General features: G+C 38.5%; 1 protein-coding gene across 2 annotated transcripts in view; it reads left to right on the top strand.

The window, feature by feature from the left end:
* FBXL5 (F-box and leucine rich repeat protein 5) overlaps positions 1-23555 on the top strand; it is a 74658-nt gene that overhangs the window by 870 nt on the left and 50233 nt on the right. Inside the window, exons 2-3 of one of the 2 annotated variants that reach the window (XM_082728716.1) lie at positions 3106-3329; positions 21365-21431. Coding sequence is in view for 1 of the 2 variants with exons in the window: in XM_082728715.1 (XP_082584841.1) it covers positions 3309-3329 (21 nt within the window). In the remaining variant the exon portion in view is untranslated. The remainder of the gene's footprint in view (positions 1-3105; positions 3330-21364; positions 21432-23555) is intronic. The other variant, XM_082728715.1, reaches the window with a different exon arrangement.

A 23555-nucleotide genomic window follows, 5' to 3' on the forward strand; every position in this document is an offset into this window, starting at 1 on the left:
ATAAGAAATAGAAAAAAAAATGGACTAGATAGACTGCAGGAGCAAGATGTTGGTGGAGCCGGCGACCTAAATTTTGTCTGGTCCCAGGAATTCAGCTAGATACCAATCCATTCTGAACACCTACAAACTCAACAGGATATTGAAGAGAAGAATAGCAGCAATTCTAGGAACAGAAAAGCGATCACTTTCTGGAAGTTTTAAAAAAATGACAGAAGAATGATGTTGAACAAACATATATGGTTGGTTAATTTATTCAGAGGGAAAAAGATAGAAAAAAATTTTCTTTTTCTCAAGCTAATTTTTCTTATTTGGCAGGATTACACAAAGATATTTTAAAAAAACTATTTCACTGGATGTTCAATTTTTTTTTTTTTTAAGATTTTATTTGTTTAACAGAGATCACAAAGTAGGCAGAGAGGCAGAGAGAGAGAGAGAGAGAGAAAGTGGCTTCCTGCTGAGCAGAGAGCCTGAGGCAGGTCTCCCATCAGAAGACCCTGAGGTCATGACTTGAGCCAAAGACCGAGTCTTAACCCACAGAGCCACCCAGGTTTGTTTCACTGGATTTTTTTTTTTTTTAAGATTTTATTTATTTATTTGACAGACAGAGATCACAAGTAGGCAGAGAGGCAGGCAGAGAGAGAGAAAGGAGGAAGCAGGCTCCCTGATACCAGGACCCTGGGATTATGACCCTGGGATCATGACCTGAGCCCATGACCTGAGCCCAAGGCAGAGGCTTTAACCCACTGAGCCACCCAGGTGCCCCTCACTGGATTTTTAAAAACATTTTTTGATTAGTAAATATTTTACATGCTCCAAGTATATAGAAAGAAATTCACCGAGAAGACTTGCTCCTTTCCTAGTCCCCATCCAGTATTTTCCCTCAGTCTTTTACAGATAACCATTTTTAACTAGTTTCTTGTTTACCCTCAGGGCTTCATGCAGATACAAACAAATGTGAATATGCGTTATTTCATTTCTCCTTCAAGATTTTCTACATTGTTCTGCACTTTGCTTTTTTCATTTAATAGTATATTCTGGATACTCCTTATTAGTTAGATTTCTTCATTTTTTTTTTTAAGCTGTCACATGTTCTATTTGGTGGACATGCTCTAATAGCCAGTGCACTACAGGTACACACTTGTGTTTCCAGTATTTACGTATTAGAAGTGACTTTTTTTTTTAAAGTAATTTCTGTACCCAGTGTTGAGAGCTCAAATTCACAATCCCGAGATCAAAAGTGGTATGCTCTACTGACTGAGCCAGTCGGACACCCCTAGACACAATGCTTTAATGAATACATATTTCCTACATTTGCAGGGGTAGCTGTCAGATTATCTGAGGGGAATTGCTGGGTCAAAGAGGAAGTGTATTAGTAAATGTGGTAATTACAGTTGCCCTTCATAGAGTGGTCCATTTTATCCTCCCAGCAGCCAAATACGAGAGCTATTGCTTTTTTGTTTGTTTTTGGGAGTGTTTGGGAACCACTGAAATATAATTGGAAGTTTTTTTGTTTTTTTTTAAGAGTTTATTTATTTGAATGAGAGAGAACACAAACACAGGGAGCAGGCTCCCAGTTGAGCAGAGAGCCTAGACCCTGGGATCATGACCTGAGCAGAAGGCAGATGCCCTACCCCTACCTACCCATACACACTAAGCCACTGAGGTGCCCCTGGGAGAATGTTTTTGACAGATATGAACATTTGTAAGTAATATCCTGAGTAGTGTGGGAATAGGAGTTAAAATGATAAATGATATATCAAAATGAAATTGCTGTGTTATAGGCAGGTGAAATTATAAAAGAATTGACAACTGAACTGTATTTGGTACATTTTTCTAAATAGACTGAAGGATGTGTAGAGGAATCAAAACAATCTTTTGTAATCAAAGTCTTATGCTGCTTTCCTCCGTGGCAGAAGTAATTCAGAAACAGGAGAGACACAAGTAAATGATTACCAAGTCTTTCTTCCTTAATCATTTCTTCTGGATAGATGATTAAAAGTTATTAAGGAATAAAGATTTAGTTTGATGAGACATTATTAATATCTTGGAGAGTCTTAGGTCAGTGCTAGGGATAAAGACTTATCAATGTAGTTTGTGAAGGATTGGTTCTATATTTCTGGTTGTCAGTAAAGCATTTTTTCAGGAGGCATTTGTCCATACCTTAAATACATTATGATAGTCTGTAAATATGAAATCTGCAGCGGAGCAAGAAATAGAATTTGGACCAGTTTATTACTTCATTTAGCCAAGAAGACAGTGACATTTCAACTTATTTTAATTATTTTACTTTATCTTGAAAATACTCTGCAAGTTTTCTCAATTAGTATTAACATTTGCAGTGAGTGTATGTATCATCCAAAAACTTACTGGGTGAAAGCCTTTAGGGCTTTAATAATTTAGAGAGAAGACAGCTAGGGGTCTAAATTATATGTGATGATAAATAGGGACACCTGGGTGGCTCGGTTGAGTGTCCAAGCCTTGATTTCAGCTCAGGTCATATTCTTGGAGTCATGAGATAGAGCCCCACATCGGGTCCCTGCTACCAAGTCTGCTTGTCTCTCTCTCTCTCAAATAAATAGTCTTTTAAAAAAATAAATGTTATGTGTGATGATAAGTAAGTTTATGTTATATGTACCTACATACACATATTTATGTCACATGAAAGTCACCTTATACATTTTTTCTGTAGGATAAAATATGATTATAATCAAAAGCTAATTTACTATATAATGCTAGATTTACTTAAAAAAATTTAAGAACCAGTTTCAGGTAAATATATTTAAATGAGAATTCTACTTAGGAAAGAAGTTAAATTTTGGTCCAAAAATTATTGCATCCTGTTATTTGGCAAATATTATTTCAGATAAGGGTTATTTTGAGACTATATTAAATGCATATGTAGTATATCTATGACTATGAATGACATTAACGTTAAAGCCTTTTTCTTTTTTCTGTTATTTATATTTTTTATTTTTTTGCATAAATTGTAACTTCCTCATGAGTTATTATTAAATTCTAGAATTCTGAACTTAGGGAAAATCAGATGGTTGTCATTATAATGCCTCCTGGGAATAATTTGATTTTTTTTTTTCTTTTCCTTTTTAGGATTGAGGCATATAGCAATGAAGTTCAGTGTTTGTTGTGCCAGATTCTAAATAAGTTCTTGGGAAATATGCTGGGAAAAGGCCAGATTGATAATATTTTGTGCATAAAATGGATGAAGCTCTTCTTATTAGACTAAAAGTTAAAAATCCAAATGTGAGGATACAGGTAGACGCGGCTCTTTCAAGACTTAAGACCTATGGGTAATGATTGCCCCAAGGTTAAAGGTAAGTGCTACCTCATGGTTTTTGTTTGATTTAAATGCACAGTAGTTAAATTTTTCCTTATTAATTATGTAATATATGATGAGAGAAGGGTGTATGTAATACATGCACACGTCCCATTTAAATATATGTTGTTTCAATAGCAATCCTTTGATACCAAGTGGGTACCCTGTAATTTAAATACCCAGCATTAGAGTAGACCTACAGGTCAAGCAAGGGCTTATTCCCACAAAACTGCCCCCACTTCAGATACTAGCCACAAGTCTCAGGTATACCCAAACTACTTGCAGTTTTACCTACCTAACTACAAATTTGGGGGATTCCCATGACTGCCACACCCCCAAATAAGATATGAGAATTCTCTAGAATAATGGAACAGAATTCAAGTAGGTGCTGTGCTTACTATTACTATTTTGGTTTTTTAAGATTTTATTTACTTATTTGACACAGAGAGAGATCACAAGTAGGCTGAGAGAGTGGGGGAAGCAGGCTCCCTGCTGAGCAGAGAGCCTGATGTGGGGCTTGATGCCAGGACCCTGAGATCATGACCTGAGATCAAAGCAGAGGCTTAATCCACTGAGCCACCCAGGCACTCCTCTATTACAGTTATATTGTAAAGGTTATCTCTGAAACAGCCGAATGGAAGAAATACATAGGGCAAAGTATGGGGGGAAAGGAGAGCAGAGCTTCCATGACCTCTGTGGGTATCCTATCTTCCCAGCACATTGATGTGTTCACCAACCTAGAAGCTTGAGCCTGGTTGTTTCAGTGTTTTTTTTTTAATGAGATTTCATTGAATAGGTGTATTGGATTAAATCATTGGCTATTTGAACTCAATCAGCAGTTCCTCTCCCCTATCTGAAAATAAGAGGATGGGCCTGAAAATTCCAGCCCTGTATTCACCTAATTAGCTTTTCAGGTGATGAGCTTCCATCCTGAAAGTGTCTAGGGACCACTAACCACCTTGAGTCACCTCATTACCATAAACTCTAGTTAAAGTTACTCTGGATTCCAGAATAACCAATGACACTCTTTTCACTCAGGACATGCCAAGGTTTTTGAACACTGTACCAGGGACAAAGATCAAATACATTTTTTTTTTTAAGATTTTATTTATTCAGGGAACGCCTGGGTGGCTCAGTTGGTTAAGCAGCTGCCTTCGGCTCAGGTCATGATCCCAGCATCCTGGGATCGAGTCCCACATGGGGCTCCTTGCTCGGCAGGGAGCCTGCTTCTCCCTCTGCCTCTGCCTGCCATTCTGTCTGCCTGTGCTCGTTCGCTCCCTCTCTTTCTCTGATAAATAAATAAAATCTTTAAAAAAAAAAAGATTTTATTTATTCATTTGACAGAGATCACAAGTGGGTGGAGAGGCAGGCAGAGAGAGAGGAGAAAGCAGGCTCCCTGCTGAGCAGAGAGCCCGATGTGGGGCTCAATCCCAGGACCCTGGGATCATGACCTGAGCCGTAGGCTTTAACCCACTGAGCCACCCAGGCACCCAATACATTTTTTTTATATTCATAAAAGAATAATAAAATGAACATATATCCCAGCATCTGAATTAAGAAATGGAATGCTGAAGTACCTTTTTAAGTGTCTTGTGCCTTTTTCTGAATGTATTTCCTCTTCCTTCCTTTCCAGAGGAAAACACTATCCTGAATTTTGTGTCACTCATTCATTACCGTGCTTTTCTTTAGAGTTTACTTTAGTTTTAAGGCTACCTAGATGTATCCCAAAATATGTGCTTTATCTTTGCCTTTTTTCACCTTAATATAAATGGAGTTATATTACATATATGCTTTTGTAACTATTTTTTCCACTTAGTACTGTTTCTGAGAATCTAAAATCCAAATTTATGCTTGTAGCTAGAGTTCATTTCTTTTCACTGTTAGATAGTAATACAGCACACTTGGATTATCCAGTCTATTGTGTGCTGTTATGAGCTAAGCTTTTTTTTTTTTATTAAACCATAGTGAGATATCACTTTATATATTTATTTTTAAAGATTTTATTTATCTATTTGAGAGAGCAAGGGAGACATAGCACAAGGGCAGAGGGAGAGGGAGGAATAGACTCCCAGCTGATCAGGGACCCTGAGATGATGATCCAAACCAAAGGCAGACACTTAACCAACTAACCTACCAATGAACCCCATGAACTGAACTTCTATCAGGATTCTCAAACATGTGTAAGAATTTCTTTGGCTAATAATGCCTAGAGGCAGAGTTGGGACTGAATTATGTATCCACAAAGTTCATATGTTGAAGCCCTAACTCCCAGTACCTCAGAATGTGACTGGATGTGGAGATTGGGTCTTAAAATAGGTGACTAGGTTAAAATAAGGCGTTTGAGATGAGGCCCTCATCCAGTCTGACTGGTGTTGTAAAAGAAAAGGAAATTAGAACATGTCTATTTAGAGAGGAAAGACCATGTGAGGGCCCTGCAAGAAGATATCTGTCTACAAGCCAAGAGTCTCAAGAACTCAAACCTGTCGACACTTTGATCTTTGTTCTTCTAGCCTCCAAAACCAGAAAGATAAATTTCTGTTGTTTAAGACACCTAGAATACATTATTTTTTGTTAGGGCAACCCTAGTAAACTAATAAAGTTAGAATTGTTAGGTGGTAGGATTATGTATCTATGTAGCTTAGTTAATAATACTGTTATTTTTCTTAAATAATTGGACTAATTTCCAATTAGCAGTGTATGAGAATTCTTACTTTGCATTCTTGCCCATGTGCGATATTGTCAGGCTTTACTTTTTCTAGTCTGGTAGGGGAGGACTGAAATCTTAATGTTCATTTTAATTGCATTTTTCTGACAACTAAGAGTTGAACATTTTCATATGTTTCTTGTTTCTATGTCAATAAAATACCTTTTATATCTTAGTCTACTTTTTTTTATTGTGCCATGTTATTACTTATGGACAGAAGTTAATTTTATAAAATTTATCCTTTAATTGGGGCACCTGGGTAGTTCAGTGTGTTAAAGCCTCTGCCTTTGGCTCAGGTCATGATCTCAGGGTCCTGGGATTGAGTCCCACATCAGGCTCTCTGCTCAGCAGTGAGCCTGCTTTCCCCCTCTCACTCTGCCTGCCTTTCTGCCTACTTGTGATCTCTCTCTGTCAAATAAATAAATAAAATCTTTAAAAAAAAATTTTTTTTATCCTTTAATGGCCTGTGCTCTTTTTTATCTTATTTAAGAAATTCTTCCCACCCCCAGAGTATAAAAAAAGATATTCTCTCAATATTTTTCTGAATGTTGTACTTCACATTTAAATCCTTCTACTGGAATTTTTTTTTTAATGTTTGGGAAGTATACAATTTCATATAATTTCATTTTTCCCCATATGAATAACTGTTGGCCCAGCCCTATTTATTGAATAGTTTTTTATTTCTCCTCAGCTGATCAACAGTGGGAACTTTGTCACCCATCAGAAGTCTGCATGGAATGTGGTCCTCTTTCTTGTCTCTTTCAGTTACTTTTATCCACCACTAGACCAGCATTACATTGCCCCACCTTTTTTTAGAGAGAGAGAGAGAGATTGCAGGGGTGGGGGGAGAGAATTTTTTTTTTTAAATTTTTTTTTTAAAGATTTTATTTATTTATTTGTCATAGAGAGAGAAGCGAGAGCAAACACAGGCAGACAGAGTGGCAGGCAGAGGCAGAGGGAAAAGCAGGCTCCCTGCCAAGCAAGGAGCCCGATGTGGGACTCGATCCCAGGACGCTGGGATCATGACCTGAGCCGAAGGCAGCCGCTTAACAAACTGAGCCACCCAGGCGTCCCAGAGAATATTAAGCAGACTCTACACTCAGTGTGGAGCCCAATATGGGACTAGTCTCATGACCCTGAGGTCATGACCTGAGACAAAATCAAGAGTCAAATGCTGAACCGACTGAGCCACCCAGGCACCCCTATGTTGCCTTTTTTTTTTTTTTTTTAAGATTTTGTTTATTTGAGAGAGAGAGGGGAGATCACAAGTAGCGGGGAGGGTAGTGGGAGAAGCAGATTCCCCATTGAGCAGGGAGCTTGGTGCAGGACTCAATCCTCTGGGATCATGACCTGAGCCGAAGGCAGACACTTAACTGATTGAGCCACACAGGCATCCCCACATTGTCTTAATTATTATGTTTTTATAATCTTAATATCTGATAGTATTTTTTTTTTTTGAAGATTTTATTTATTTATTTGAGAGAGAGACAATGAGAGAGAGCATGAGTGAGGAGAAGTTCAGAGGGAGAAGCAGACTCCCCATGGAGCTGGGAGCCCGATGTGGGACTCGATCCTGGGACTCCAGGATCATGACCTGAGCCGAAGGCAGTCGTCCAACCAACTGGGCCACCCAGGCGCCCCACTGATAGTATTTTTAAAAACTTTTTTAAAAGATCTTATTATTTGACAGAGAGATATCACAAGTAGGCAGAGAGGTAGGCAGAGAGAGGGGGGAAAGCAGGCTCCCTGCTGAGCAGAGAGCCTGATGTAGGGTTTGATCCCAGGACCCTAAGATTATGACCTGAGCTGACGGCAGAGGCTTAACCCACTGAGCCACCCAGGCGCCCCTCAAAAATTTTTGTTTTAAATGATAACATGACATATAATTGTTTAATAATCAACATGTACGTGATCCTGAAACAAATGTGGAAGTAGAGCTAAATAATTACATTTAAGCATAGGAAATGGGTTTTGCTTCTAAGATTAAACAATCTTTTCAAGGCAGCACAGTGAAAATCAAACTAATGGGACTTTTAAAAGCCATTTCTAATATGGGACTCAAGTTTGGGGTCTTTTGGGTGGGGTTTTAGGTGGAAAAAATGTGGTGGGCCATGGGTTGGTAATTGGAGAAGCTACTTTAATGTATTAATTTTATAGGTTTCAGTGGTTTATTTTATTTTTCTTTTTTTTAAGAGATTTTATTTATTAGCGAGAGAGCACAAGCATAGAAGGAGAGAGAGAAACAGACTCACCGCTGAGCAGAGAGCCAGACTTCTGCTAGATTCCAGGACTGTGAGATCATGACCTGAGCCAAAGGCAGATTCTTAACTGACTGTGCCTCCCAGATGCTCCAAAGGCTTATTTTCTTAATAAATACAGAATGCATCACTTGTTATTTAATTATATTGGGTCCTTACTACTTTGTCTTTTTGTTTGTTAAGATTTTGTACCTAGCTTAGAGAATTCCATGTCTTCAACAGGCTAGTGATAATAGCATGTCATATGTACATAAAGTTAATAGATTTGAAAATCATACTTCTTTTTTACTGTTATGAAAAATATCAAAGAGAATAGTAAAATGAACTGTTATCAATATTTGACCAATTTAGTTTCTGTTCCTTGTCTCAATGGCCCCCTTCCCCATATACACGCACATATACACACACTTCCTGCACCCTACTCTCAGCTAGAATTATTTTAAGTCTTGGCCATTATAGCATTTCATCTAATATCCAGCATTCAGGTTTTTCTAATTTTCTAAAAAAAATGTCTTCACCCTTGTTTCTTTGAATTGGAATCTAAACCATGTCCATATATTTTGTATGATTAATAATTCTTACTGTATCTTTTAATACGTAACAGGCTGTCTTCGCCTCCTTGACATTTATTTGTTGTAAAGATTAGGTCATTTGTCTAGCTGAATTTTTCATATACTGGATTTGACTGATTTCATCTTCATACTCAAGCTTTTCTACCATGTGTATTTCCTATAAACTGATGGTTAAGTTTAATCATGGCTACATTGAAGTTTTAACTTTGGGGAGGTTTTAACCAAAGTTAAAACTTAGGTAGTGGCTTCTAAACAAAACTTCTGTTATGTTGATTTTAGGAGGTGAATGACTTTAATAACATTTTTGAAATGGTGTCCTAAAATATATGAATAATGGATTACAAAGCCGTGATAGAATTTCTATAAACCAGGTTGCTCTATATCCTACCTCCTCTAACTTCCCTATTTATACAAATGGGAAACTAAGGCTCAGAGAGTTAAGTATTTGCCAAAGGCCAAACATTTAATTTAATAGAAGTATGGCTCCTGGGGTGCCTGGATGGTTCAGTTGGTTAAGCGTCTGCCTTCGTTCAGGTCAGCTCATGGTTTCAGGATCATGAGATCAAGCCCTGCATCAGGCTCCATGCTCAGCACAGAGTCTTCTTGAGATTCCTGCCTCCTTCTCCCCATGTTCATGTACTCTCGTGCCCTCTTCCCCTACACCCCACCCCAAATAAATAAAATCTTTTTTAAAAAAAGGCAGGGCTCTTTTCCACCTTCCATTCCTTTTATAATTTTGCCTCAGTTGTAGATCCCTCCACCTAAAGGTGTTTGTGCCTCAGAAAAGAGGTGTTCAGGATAGCATCTTTGCCCATCCAACTAGTTTTTGGGGCTAAGAAGGTAAGACATAGTATGCTGTAAACTTTGAATGCTTTGAGTTGTTTTTCGCACTGCCGGTGTGGTAAATAAGACCTTTGAAAGTAGTAGTCACAGAAAGATCTTAGTTAGGATCTAGACCTGAATGAAGCCTGGTATATCCAGGATAGAAAGAATGTAATAAAATCTTTTCCTTTTTCCTTGAAGATTTATTATTTATGTGAGAGAGAGAGAAAGCGAACACGAGCAAGGGGAGGGGCAGAGGGAGATAAAGGGGAAAAAACTCCCCACTGAGCACAGAGCCTTTCTCAGGGCTTGATTCCAAGAACTTGGGATCAGAAATCAGAACTTGGATGCTTAACTGCGCATCCAACTCTTGGGCCATCTAGTCGCCCCTGCAATAAAATCTTTATAGGCCACAATAGTAGTAGGTTATTTGGTCCTAAATAATTTTTATTTATGGTACTTGTTCACCTCATTTCTTTTTGGGCTAGTATGGTTTGTTTTCCATTTTGATTTCTATTTATCCTATAAATACTAGGTGTAAATTAATACTAATTTGAAGAAAAAGAGTTACGTAACAATACAGGAAAACTAGAGGGAAGTTACATTCTTCTACAGCTTTTATAACTGAACAGATGCTTTGAAATCAGTGATGCGAAACAATCTTCTATAAGCCTCATTACCCTTCACTGAGATATCTTAGTTACTTCATCTGTTTGATATGTAAAAGTGGCCTGCAGTGACAGGCTCACTGTTTTCTTTTTTTGTGACTCTCAACAAACTTGGGAATTTGCAAAAGCAATGGTTGTAGGTATATGACAAAATAATTCATCATTAAGAGCCATTACCTTGATTATTTTATTTTTAAAAGATTTTTATTTAGTCATTAGAGAGAGAGAGCACATAAACAAGGGGAGAGGTAGAGGAAGAAACAGATTCCCCACTGAGCCAGCCTAGGAGCCCACGGTGGGGCTCGATCCCAGGATCTGGAGATCATGACCCAAGCCGAAGACACCTGAGCCACCCAGGCACACCCCTTAATTATTTTCTAACACATTAGAAATATGTTAGCTGATAGGGCTTTGTAAATTTATAATGCAACTAATACATAAATGCAACAGAGAAAAAATCCCAAATAAATACAATGCAAATAAAAATTCGGGAGCATTTTATTTAATGTGATAAATATGCTGTCTTTATTAGTTCACTCCAGTCTGTGATACACCAGGGCAATTCTCACATGTCTGATACACTATTAACACCTGTTTCTTGTGTTCTTAATTTGAGTATTTAAAGTACTTATTTAAAGTACTAATAAGTAGTACTACAGTGATTCTGTTTTCTACAGTTTTATTCATCCAAAAGAATGATAAAGTTAATGTCTCCTAAGCATTGTTTAATTTTTATGAAAAATTAGTGTTTTATGTTCTTTTATTCTCAAGTATAACTCAATTTCTGATTCAGGGTTTTTAGAAAGCAACTGATGCTATCCAGATATTTTTCTTGAATGCATCAAATTTTGGGGGGGGCATAATGGTTAAAAGGTTGAGACATGACAGTAATAATAAAAAAATAGACAAAATATATGAAACAGTGTTTTTCAAGACATCAAGGAATGAAGTACATGAACCCTCAAGGAGAGGAAAGAAACAAGGTGAGTTCTATGATTGCCCCAGCTTACTACCTTGAGGGAGTTTTCCCATTGCATCACAGGGAGGAAGAAACAGGGAGAGAGAGCCTGGTGGAGTCTGATGAGATAGTTGAGAGTCTGGTGAAACCGATGTGGTTAGAGTTTGCAGCACAGAGTACTACAGAGAAGAGAGTTGCACAGGAAAAGAACTCTAAAAACTTGAGTTTTCAGGTCAGTACTAATCAGTCCATGTAGCTGAGGATATTAATTACCTGAGGCTGAGTAAAAGATTACTGGTAGTAATAGAGCATCTCCAAAAGGGTTGGGAATAATAGCTGCACCAACAAGACAGACTAGAAAACCTCAATGTTCTCAGAGCTTTGGGTAGAGTACATTTATGGGTTTCACCTCAGTTGTGGGGAGTAATTTGTCCTTGGTTGAGCATTGTTCTCTCTTGTGTTTAAAGCAAGACCTGAAAGCAATAAATCCTTTTCAAGTAACTGTACTAGAACAAAGATTTGCAGGAATGCAAAAACATCGAATACCCAGAAAGATAAAATTCCTAATGTCTAGCATCCAATCAAAAACTATTAAAGATGTAAATAAATAGAAAAATAGGACCCATAATCAGACAAATCAATTGAAACTGACACAGATGTTAAAATTTGCAGACATTATATTATAACTCTTCCAATTGTTGAAAAGTTTGGAGACACAGAAGATGGAAAAACAATCTAGATGTGTGAAATATAAAACACCAGGTGGGAATAATGGCAGACTTGACGCCCAGCAGAAAAGATTCATGAGTTTGAAGACCTATTAATGGCAACTACAAAATCACAGAAAATTTTTAAAAAGCATCTAATGTACTATAATAGACTAAGAAGTGGAGAAGAAATGTGAAGAAACTGTTGAAGGAATGAGAGCTAAAAAGTGTCTAAATATGTCAAAAACTGTAAACCTATATAGATTTAGGATCAATGAGTCCCAAGTACAAGAAGCATGAAAAAACAGGGGCACCTGGGTGGCTCAGTGGGTTAAAGCCTCTGCCTTCAGCTCATTTCAGGATCCCAGTCTCCTGGGATCAAGCCCAGCATTGGGCTCTTAGCTCAGCGAGGAGCCTGCTTCCTCCTCTCTCTGCCTGCCTCTCTGCCTACTTGTAATCTCTGTCAAATAAATAAAATCTTAAAAAAAAAAAAAACATGGAAAAAACAGTACACGAAGGCACCTAATTGTTTCATACCAGTGAAAGAAAGGAAAAAAAAAAAAAAAAAAGACCAGAGGGTAAATGCACTATCCAAGTAATTTGGAAACAAGGTTAAAATATGAGAATGACCTCAGATTTCTTTCAGGTAACAAATTGTAGAAGTTGACATACATAATATACTAGAAAGAACCTGTCAGCCTAAAATTATATGCCCAGAGAAAATGTGTTTTAAAAACAAAGGCAAGGGGCACCTAGGTGGCTCAGTGGGTTGGGCCTCTGCTTTCGGCTGGGGTGGTGATCTTGGGGTTCAGGGATCAGGTCCCGCGTTGGGCTCTCTGCTCAGCAGGGAGCCTGCTTCCCTCTCTCTGTCTTTACCTGCTGCTCTGCCTACTTGTGATCTTTCTCTGTCAAATAAATAAATAAAATCTAAAAAAAAAAAAAAAAAAAGGCAAGGGGCACCTGGGTGTGGCTCAATCTGTTCAGTGCCTGCTTTCTGCTCAGGTCATGATCTCCGTTTCCTGGGATTGAACCCCATTCCTGAGGTCCCTGCTCAGCAGAGTCTGTTGCTCCCTTTCCCTCTGCCTCTGGCCCCTGCTTGCTGTGCTCTCTCTCAAATAAATAAAACCTTGAACAAAAGTAAAAACAAAGGCAAAATACTCTTTCACACTAAAGGTGAAAGAATTAATCACTAGCAGGTCTATTACACGAGAAATTTTAAAGGAAGTCAAGTCTTTTAAGGCTGACAGGAATACACTAGAGACCAAAAAGCAGGTCTGCAACTTGTTACTTAACTGCCATAAGCTATGGATTGTATGTTTTTTCCCCAAGATTTTATCTATTTATTTGACAGAGACAGAGGTCACAAGTAGACAGAGGCAGGCAGAGAGAGAGGGAGAAGCAGGCTTCCCACCGAGCAGAGACCCCAATGTGGGGCTCGATCCCAGGACTCAGATCATGACCTAAGCCAAAAGCAGAAGCTTAACCCACTGAGCCACCCAGGCACCCCTGGATTGTATGTTCTTTAAAAAGATTTTATTTATTGCGAGAGAGCGTGCTCACAAATGGGGATGAGGGGCAGAGGAAAAGGGAGAAGCAGGGAGCCCTACGGGTGGCCTTGATCCCAGTACCCTGAGATTATGACCTGAGCAACTCAACCGACTGAGCCACCCAGGTGCCCTGGATTGTGCTCTTTTTTTTCCCCCAGGGCTCCCATATAGATGATTATTAAAGCTGTATTAGGTGCATGATGGTGTTCACACTATTGTCTCTATTTTTTTTCTATTCTTAATATTTGAGATTTTCCATCATAGGATATTTTTTAAATTTACATTACCCAACAGTATATTATCTACAATAAATGAATCTAATTCAGTTTCATGTGAGGCTATGTTTAGATGACAGGAATCCTGTACTAACTGATTTTGTAACATATGTCCGACAAAGTGTTACACAGTTCTTATCAAACTGGATTTTGAAATCTCTACGGACTACAGTAATAAGTACTGCTTCTAAGTGTTCCATAATCGTAAAAAAAAAAAAAAAAGAAAAGAAAAAGCTACTGTGCTGTTACTCTGCATAGGTTTTAATTAATTAGCTGGGACTTAAAAGTATACACACATATTCAAACATGCTGGAAGAAAATATGTGCATTGTTTTCCCTTCTGTCTTGCAATATGCTTTAAAGATATATAATAAGGTTTTATCAGTAACAATGGTAGGCTGACTAAGAAATTATACTGGGGACCTGAATGCATTTCCCTCCTTTATCAATAATCTTAGCTTGTTTCCAAGTAGCTTTTTAATTTTGTATATCTTATGCTTTTATTTTTAAAATACCAATAGTTTTTCTAAAGGAGTATGAGTTCTTTTTTTTTTTTTTTTTAAGGTTTTATTTATTTTTTGGCAGAGACTGAGAGAGCAAACACAAGCAGGGGGAGTGGGAGAGGGAGAAGCAGGCTTCCTGCTAGCAGGGAGCCCAGTGCGGGGCTCGATCCCAGGACCCTGAGATACGACCTGAGCTGAAGGCAGACATTTAATGATTGAGTCACCCAGGCACCTTAAAATACCAATGATTTGATAAACTCACATATTAAATTATATTTATTATAATCTTCTATACTTTTACATTTTAAAATGTAGCTTGAATAGTGGCACCTGGCTAGCTCAGTTGGTGAAGCGTATGACTCTTGATCTTGGGGTTGTGAATTTGAGCCCCCCACTTTCGGTGTAGAGATTGCTTAAAAATAAAATCTTTAGGGGCGCCTGGGTGGCTCAGTGGGTTAAAGCCTCTGCCTTCGGCTCAGGTCATGATCCCAGGGTTCTGGGATCGAGCCCTGCATTGGGCTTTCTGCTTGGCAGGGAGCCTGCTTCCCCTTCTCTCTCTCTGCCTCCCTCTCTGCCTACTTGTGATCTCTGTCAAATAAATAAATAAAATATATTTTTTTAAATAAGTAAAATCTTTAAAAGGGAATAAAAAAAGAATGTAACTTGAATGAAGTAAAGATTTGCTGTTTAAAATAAACATTAAAAAAATAAAAATAAAATAAACATTTTTCTTCATATTGTCATTATTTTATATTCCAGATCCAGGGGTTGAGCTTGAACTCTGTTTTCAATTCATAGTTAAAAATTTTTTTTATTAACTTTTTTTAAAAGTAATCTCTGTTGGGTGCCTGTGTGATTCAGTCATTATATGGCTGCCTTTGGCTCAGGTCATGATCCCAGGGTCCTGGGATCGAGTGCTGAATTGGGCTTACACTTAGCTGGAAGTCGGCTTCTCTCTTTCCCACTCCCCCTGCTTGTGTTCCCTCTCTGGCGCTCTCTCTCTCTCTCTCTGTGTCAAATAAATAAAGTCTTTAAAAAAAATAAGTAATCTCTGTTCCTAACATGCAGCTTGAACTTATGACCTTGCGACTGAGAGTGGGATGCTCTACCAACTGAGCCAGCCAGGTGCTCTGTCACTTCATACTTTTTATTTATTTTTTAAAGTATGGTTTATGTACAATTTGTATTAGTTTGATTAAAATGTTACAAGTTACAGATTTGAAAATGTCACACTACACATGGACTGAACATCTGTAGCTGAAAATCTTGATACTTTCTGTCAGCAGCAGATGAAATGCCTTCACACGTTAAACCACAAGTAATTGGATTTTATTAACCAACACTTAATTGTACAATTATTAGCCTTCCCAATAAAGCAATAATTAAATTGGCCATCTTATACCAGGGAAACAAATGAAAAGGCAACAAACTATCCTAACAATTCATATTTTATTTATTACCTACTTTCCATTACTTGTTTCTCATAACAGTTGCCAAGGATGATCGTGGTATCAGACTCAGACTTTAAGCAACTTGCTTTGGCATTTTCTATAAAGAGATTTGCTGGTTTCAATTCACAATTAGCTTGTGACCCGGTGTTTAAGAAAGCACTATCCTATGCCATTTAATTTGCATTTAGAGGTAGTATAAGGCTTTGCTCAGTCTCATTTGAAGGCAATGATGAGTATTTCCAGATCTACATGTAAAATAGGAGGATGCTGCTACTTAGAATAAAACTCATAAAAGATACAAGTTGTTCAGGACACCTGGGTGGCTCTGTAGGTTATGCGTCTGCCTTGGGCTCAGGTCATGACCCAGTCTGGCATCAGCATCGGACTCCTTGCTCAGCGGGAAGTCTGCTTCTCCCTCTGCCTCCTACTGTCCCTGATTGTGCTCTCTTTCTGACAAAATCTTTTAAAAACATACAAGATGCTTAACATGTGTTAAATAAAACTTCCATTTTAAGAAATACTGAATTTCTGTAGAAAATGCCAAGTGTTATATTAGGCACTTATTTTTTAAATAAAGATTTATTTATTTATTTATTTAGAGAGCATGAAGGGGAAGAGGATGAGAGAGAATCTTGAGCAGACTTCCCGTGGAGTACAGAGGCCATCATAGGGCTCAACCTCACAGCCCCAAGACTGTGACCTGAACCAAAATCAAGAGTCGGATGCTTAACCAACTAAGCCCCCCAGGTGCCTGCTAGGCACTTTCATGATGTTTTGTCATGGATTGCCATAAAGGTTAAAGACCTTGCCCCTGATCATGACCATGTGATGGTTCAGTGAAAGAGCCAAAGAACCTAAGTACTATGACATATATTCAAGTGTCTTTTGCACTTACCATGATTCAAATCATTAAGCATGGGATGAAATTTCTTGATTAATAGTTTGAATTTGTAAAAGCACTAATATAATTTATAATTTCCCTTTAAACTGAGAGGTATTGGGTGCCTGGGTGGCTCAGTGGGTTAAGCCGCTGCCTTCTGCTCAGGTCATGATCTCAGGGCGCTGGGATTGAGTCCCGCATCAGGCTCTCTGCTCAGCAGGGAGCCTGCTTCCCTCTCTCTCTCTGCCTGCCTCTCTGTCTACTTGTGATCTCTCTCTGGCAAATAAATAAATAAAATCTTTAAAAAAAAAAAAAAAAACAACTGAAAGGTATTCAACAACTAGTAATTTCTTTTTAAGTGAGTCTTAGTTAATGCCAGTGACCTGAAAACAGTACCAATGTTTAAAACCCTAATATAGTTAGCAATTTGGGGAAGTTTTCTACATAAATACCTTGTGGCCTAACAGGCTGCACTTTCATCAAAATGACAGCAAACAACAAATACCTTATATATTTAAAATGTGAAAAGTCATGTCAATCTAAAAGATTTACATTATATGGATGAGATAACTAAATGGTTTTTGTTTGTTTGTTTTTTAAAAGATTTTTATTTATTTGACAGAGAGAGATTACAAGTAGGCAGAGAAGGAGGCAGAGAGAGGGGGAAGCAGGCTCCCTGCTGAGCAGAGAGCCTGATGTGGGCATGATACCTGGAGCCTGGGATCATGACCTGAGCCGAAGGCAGAGGCTTAACCCACTGAGCCACCCAGGCGCCCTGTTTGTTTGTTTTATCCAAAATGTGTTTATTGGGATAGTTTCTCATCTCGATTCAGGGGCTTTTAGTGCTCCATCCTTCTGTAAGCCTTGCTTTCCTCTTGTAGGCTGCCAAAGGACAGTGGAACAACCAACACACCAAACTACCGTTTATGTATGGTTAAAAACCATGGTGATTTTGTAGCATCTTGGGCTCTTTCATGTCCATGAAATAGGAGGTGGGGCTCTGCACCAGGTGCTTCTTCTTCCTCTTCTCTCCTGGGGAGTGAAAGAAGGAGGTCCTTCTTGAGGGTCATGTTCTCATGGGGAGGTCGTCACCACCAGGTAGTCTTTTTTTTTTTTTTTTTTTTTCCAGGTAGTCTTTTTAAAAAGAGTGTGTCAACAGGAACTTGAGGCAATTCTGTTCGCAGTGGGCCACAAGAAGAGTGAATCAGCTTCCTCTTGCTTCAGCGGAAGGGTTTGGCATACAGTCATGAACACTTCACTTGTGACCCAGATTCCTTTGGAGGGGGTCCTTTGGAGAACACAGATGTACATATACTGTAGTCAGAGTTCTGGCAACAGCCAAATGCCTCTCAGATGAGAGTTCGTGTATTTGTTTTTTTCCTTAAAGACCCGACTTTCTGTGTAATTTTGGATTGAGGGCCAGAGAGTCTCATCCTAAATTTCTGTTCCTTTCCTCAGATAAACTTTAACTCTTCTCAAGTGGCATAAAAATCACTTTTATTACATTTAAAAACATTTACTATGATTTTTGTATGAACAAAGCTCCATGCTAGGCAGAGAAGTTGGTGAGGGATGTAGGAAAATGGGAAACAGCTGTAGCTTAGAGCATATGCCTTGACCACTCCCTGTGGATACTCTGGGACTCAGGTAATGTTAAGCACACCTAGAAGACTGGTAGGATGGCCCCGCAAAAAGTTTTAACAAATTTGCTGGGTAACTTAAGCAAGGCAGATCATCTTAAGGGAAAAAGAAATGAGTTGGATGAGTACTAAAACCACTGCTGGAGTGAAGAAGGGATTCTGAATACGATGTACCTCAAATTTGTCCTGGCTCAGACCCCTGAGAGTGTATCTGGTCCCCAGGGAACTAGAGGCAACCCTACTTCTACAGTATTTCACAAGGAAGAAGGCACCTAAGTTCATGATGACCATTGGAATACAGGGTTCAGAGGAAGAATGGGAGAACCACAGTGGCACATTTGTCATGTGGGGTAGCAGTATAGCTACAATCGGAGAGAATCTGCTACTGAGCATGTGGGAGACATTCCTGGGGAGTCAGGAGCATGTTGCAGTATGGTGGATTTTGCTGATTTTCCAAAAATGGATTTTACAGCTATAGGTCCTGTACTTGCTAGAGGAGCAATGAATTATTAAGATTAACATATTAATGATATCTTGACCTCATTTGTACCTGTGGGCTCTTGGGGCCTGGGATATATATAGTTATATAAGGATGAACAAAAGTGTCCCTACTTTTACAGAGGGCCCACTTTAGTGAGGGAACAGACACATTCATATCAATGAAAATAAAATGCAATGTATTTGCCATTGTAAATGAAATACTGCACTGGATGCCTTATTGAACAGCACATAGGAGTATATGGGTTCTATTCTGTAGAAATTGGGGTGCCATTACATGTTTTAACTAAGGCAGATTCATTTAGCTTATCTATGTTTTAGAAATACTTCTGACTGGTCTGGTAGAAGGATTGAATGAGAAGAAGCTAAAATCAAGGAGACTTGTTCAATCAGGTCAATTGGGCCTAAGTTAGGTGTGTATCAGAATGACTGGAGAAGAGGGGGTGCATCAGAGTTGTTTTAAGAGGACTACGTATCTTATTAGATATTGAAGTCATGGAGAGTGAGAGCTTTTAAAATAACTCAAAAATCCTTGGAGGCAGTATTTCCTTTTTAAAAAAAATTTGTAAGAAATTTCTATACCCAACGCGAGGTTTGAACCCAACCACAAGATCAAGAGTCATGTGCTCTAGCCCTTGAGCCTGTGAGGCACCCCTCGAGGCAGTATTACGTGCACTAAAAGATACAGGGTCTGGGACTATACTGCCTAGATTTGAGTCATGATACTGATGTTCCAGGGCTGCCTTGGGCAAATTACACATCCCGTCCATCTCCTTTCATCTGTAAAATGGGGATGATCATAGTACCCATACTTCATACAGTCATTCTGTGGGAATAAATATAATTTAATGTAAAAGAAGCCCTTAGGAGAGTGCCTGGTACCCAGGTTTGTTTACTATCATTATTCTAGCTAGGGTAAGTAACTGGATGAGCATCAGTAAAAGTCACTGAAATGAAAATACAGAGGACTGGCAAACTCAGAGGACAGAGAAAATGCCGAGTTCATTCTTGGACGTACCGAATTTAGAGTTTTTGATCCATGGTAGTCACATACTGTTTGTTGAATACTAATAGAAATGAACAGGTTTTTCCTTTTGAAAGTGCTTTGATCATATACGAGATACTGTCATAAGCTCTATACATGTATAATCTCAATTCTCACACAGTCCCTGTCAGATAGGTAGGATTATTTCCATTTTAGTTTATTTAGCAGAATAATGAACAGGGTTGCAGCTTAATAATATTAACAAAGGCCTCATTTCCAGAAAGTGAAAGAAGTTCTGATTTATTCTGCTGGTGGTGAGTGAGAAAGTAGACTGGTTGAGATTGGAACACAGACACTCTGATTCCAAAGCTGGTGTACTGAATCACTACGATGGCTTGAACTATTTTGAAACCTTTGACCCCTAGTGTCTCTCTCTCTCTCTCTTTCTCCTTTAAGATTTTATTTATTTATGGGATGCCTGGGTGCCTCAGTTGGTTGAGCATCTGCCTTCGGCTTGGGTCATGATCTGGGATTGAGTCCCATATCATGTTACCTGCTCAGTGGGGAACCTACTTCTCCCTCTCCCTCTGCCATTCCTTCTGCTTGTACTCTCTCTGTCTGTCAAATAAATAAAGTATTTAAAAAAAAGAAAAAGACTTTATTTATTTATTTATTTGAAGTAAGGGGCGGGGAGTGGGTAGGAGCAGAGGGAGATGGAGAAAGAGAATCTTAAACTAACTGTGCTGAGTGTGTAGCCCAGGGGCTCGACCTCACAACCCTGAGATCATGACCTCAGCCAAAATCAAGAGTTGGGTACTCAACTGACCAAGCTACCTGGGCACCCCCCTCCCCCCGTTCCCTGAATCTCTTAATACTAGAGTCTATTAAGGAATGTCATCCTATTTTATAAAGTGTTGGATGTTTAATAATAAGAATATCTGTAATTTATTCTATGGCTATTATGGGTTAGGCATTACACATATATTGTCTTTAATCTTCACAATACCCCTTCAGCATGTTATAATAGGTATTTTAAAGCAGTGGAGACTAAGGCTCAGAGATGTCCAAAAACTTGCCAAGAGTTGCATAACTACTGAGAGGAGAGGAGAGATTTGAGCTCAGGTCTATTTATTCCCAAAGTCTGTACTATTATCTTCCAAATTTAGCTATATTACATTTAATATATCATGTCACATTTTTCAAGTGACACCACAAGTTCCATGAATTCTACAACCATGTTATCAAGTTCAAAAAACAGTTTTAATTATGGAAGCATAATAACAGGAATACTATTTTTCAAATTTCAGTTACATAAGAATCATATACAGAGCCTGAGACTTGATCCCAAATGTATCAAATCAAATGTTCAAAGGTTGAGTCTTAGAAATCAGATCTTTAAAAGGACCTGATATGGTTCTAATGAAGGTTCTCCAAGGACCGTGTTTTGAGGAATGTTGCAAGGATGGGGTTGGTTCAGGTACTCTTGGCATCTGAGCTCTCTAGGTGAAATCTTTTTATTTTTTGGAAAAATTTTTCTTTTAAGATTTTATTTATTTCTTTGTCAGGGAGAGAGAGAGAGCACACATAAGCAAGGGGAACTGTTGGCAGAGGGAGAAGCAGGATCTGCTCTGAGTAAGTAGCCTGATGTGGAACTTGATCCCAGGACCCTGGGATCCTGACCTGAGCCAAAGGTAGATGCTTAACCAACTGGGCCACCCAGGTGTCCCTGGGTAAAATCTTATGGCACTTTTATTGCCAGTACCATAGCTTATTACCTCTAAGTTATTATTTCAGATCTTTTATTGTTAATTTAGCTGATTGCAAGCACTTGGCTAAGAAACATGAAGCCATGTGCGCTCTGCCTCATGTTCTGTCAATATATTATTTCCCACTCCCTTTGCACCTTTTTCACGGATGAAACTCCCAGCAAAGCTGTATGGAAGAACTTGCACTTCACAGGAAATTAACTATGATAGCTATGTAGAGGAAGAGCATTGCAGCATGGTGAAAACATCAGACCTGGCTTCGAGTCCTACTTCTGCCCCTTCGAGCTTTGGTTCCAGTAATACTGGTTTGGCAGAACCTACTTCACAATGCTGTGAGAGAATGGGGTGCCTGGTGTAGAGTAAGATCTCAATAATTGGTGGCTATCATCAATGCTTAATACACCCTTGTGTTTAGAGAGGAAGACCCTAGAAGTACTATGCTGTATGCAAACAGAGGGTTATCGTTTCTTCTGAACTGCTTCACTTAGAGGTTGGCAAGATTAAATGCATGTAAATCTGTAATTGTGAATGGAACTAATCACAATAAAATGCATCACACGTAAACTAATTACAGTTAGACTAGTTACACAAAGAAAATAATGGTTGGGTAAAGGTCAACTAACTCTTGATAGACTTATCTGAGTGGTTGGTGATTGATTTCCCATAATAGGTAAGCAGTTGTCTGGGAGAGTCCTTTTTGCATGTGTTGGAGATTATATGTATTAATTACTTATCCCCCCTTATCACTCTCAAAATTGTTCCAGAAAGGGGAAGTGATTTGCCCAAGGTCCCATGGGTAAGGTAGGCAGTGACAGAGGTAGAATTAGAACTTTGGTCTATGTTTTATGTATTAACTAGGCCATTAAAAAACAAAAAAAGCTATTAGTTAATGGGAAGCAGAGGTGTGTATGACCTGTTTCTTTCTGCTGTCAGCATTTAAAAATTTACCAGGAGTTGCCTTATATAACTCCAGATACTGTGTTTTGAGTTTATGAGGGTTTTAAAAAACGTCAGTGGTAGGAGGAAGAAAACAGAACCAGTACTTCCATAACCCCCCCCCACACACACACACCCATGGGGATTAAGCAATTGCCTGCCAGATTTCATCATTAAAATAAATGTAAGCCTGACAATTTACAGGAAGCTTATCGGTCCTTTCCGTTCCAGAAACTTGTGATGCTTTTCCTCACTACATGGTACAAACAGCTGAATCAATTTGTCTTTAAAAGTAGCCACCTTTCCCTCAGGCTATATACACTGCACCATCCTGTTCCATGCAAGTTAGCCCATAATAGGGCCTTTGATTGAAAGTCAAGCAGTTGGTGCTGACTTGGCAATATTTACTGAGAACAAAATAAGTGACACATAGGTATGTTTAAGAAATGGAAGGCTCTTGTCTGTTTGGAATTTTTGCAAAGAAACATTATGAACCATTATACACATTACATGTTCATATTTATAATGAAGCAAAATCTGGTCTTAGCATTATCTGAACTACTAATCTTCAAAAGGACTGAGACCATTCTGTATTTGGACACCTATAGTTTATTGTGTAGCCCGTATTCTTTGCGTGGTTACTTTTGGCTCCAGTTCAGAGATTGAGAGCACATATTAGTCATTTAGTTTGTTGACATAAACCAATGACAAACTTGTCTTTTGGTGTAGAGTTAAGTGCACGTTCTAGGATGAGTAAGACATAGATTTATAGCCCTGATTTTCCACTAACTGGCTCTATGACCTTGGACAAGTCAATAACTGTCTAAACATAATTTCCCTTTTTTGCCAAGTGAGAAAAAAATAAAACCTTCCACATATAGTAGCTTTAAGGATTATACATGATAATTCATTGAAAAATTTATAGTGCCTAGTACATAGAAAGACCTTAATACATTTTAATTACTGCTTTCTTCTCTTTCCATCTATATATTTTTCTTTCCTTTATTCCTTCCCCTACTCTGTTTTTCCTCATTTTTATTTCTATCAATTTGTT

The sequence above is a fragment of the Mustela nivalis genome (genome assembly GCF_964662115.1).
Source record: "Mustela nivalis genome assembly, chromosome: 4".
NCBI lineage: Eukaryota > Metazoa > Chordata > Mammalia > Carnivora > Mustelidae > Mustela > Mustela nivalis.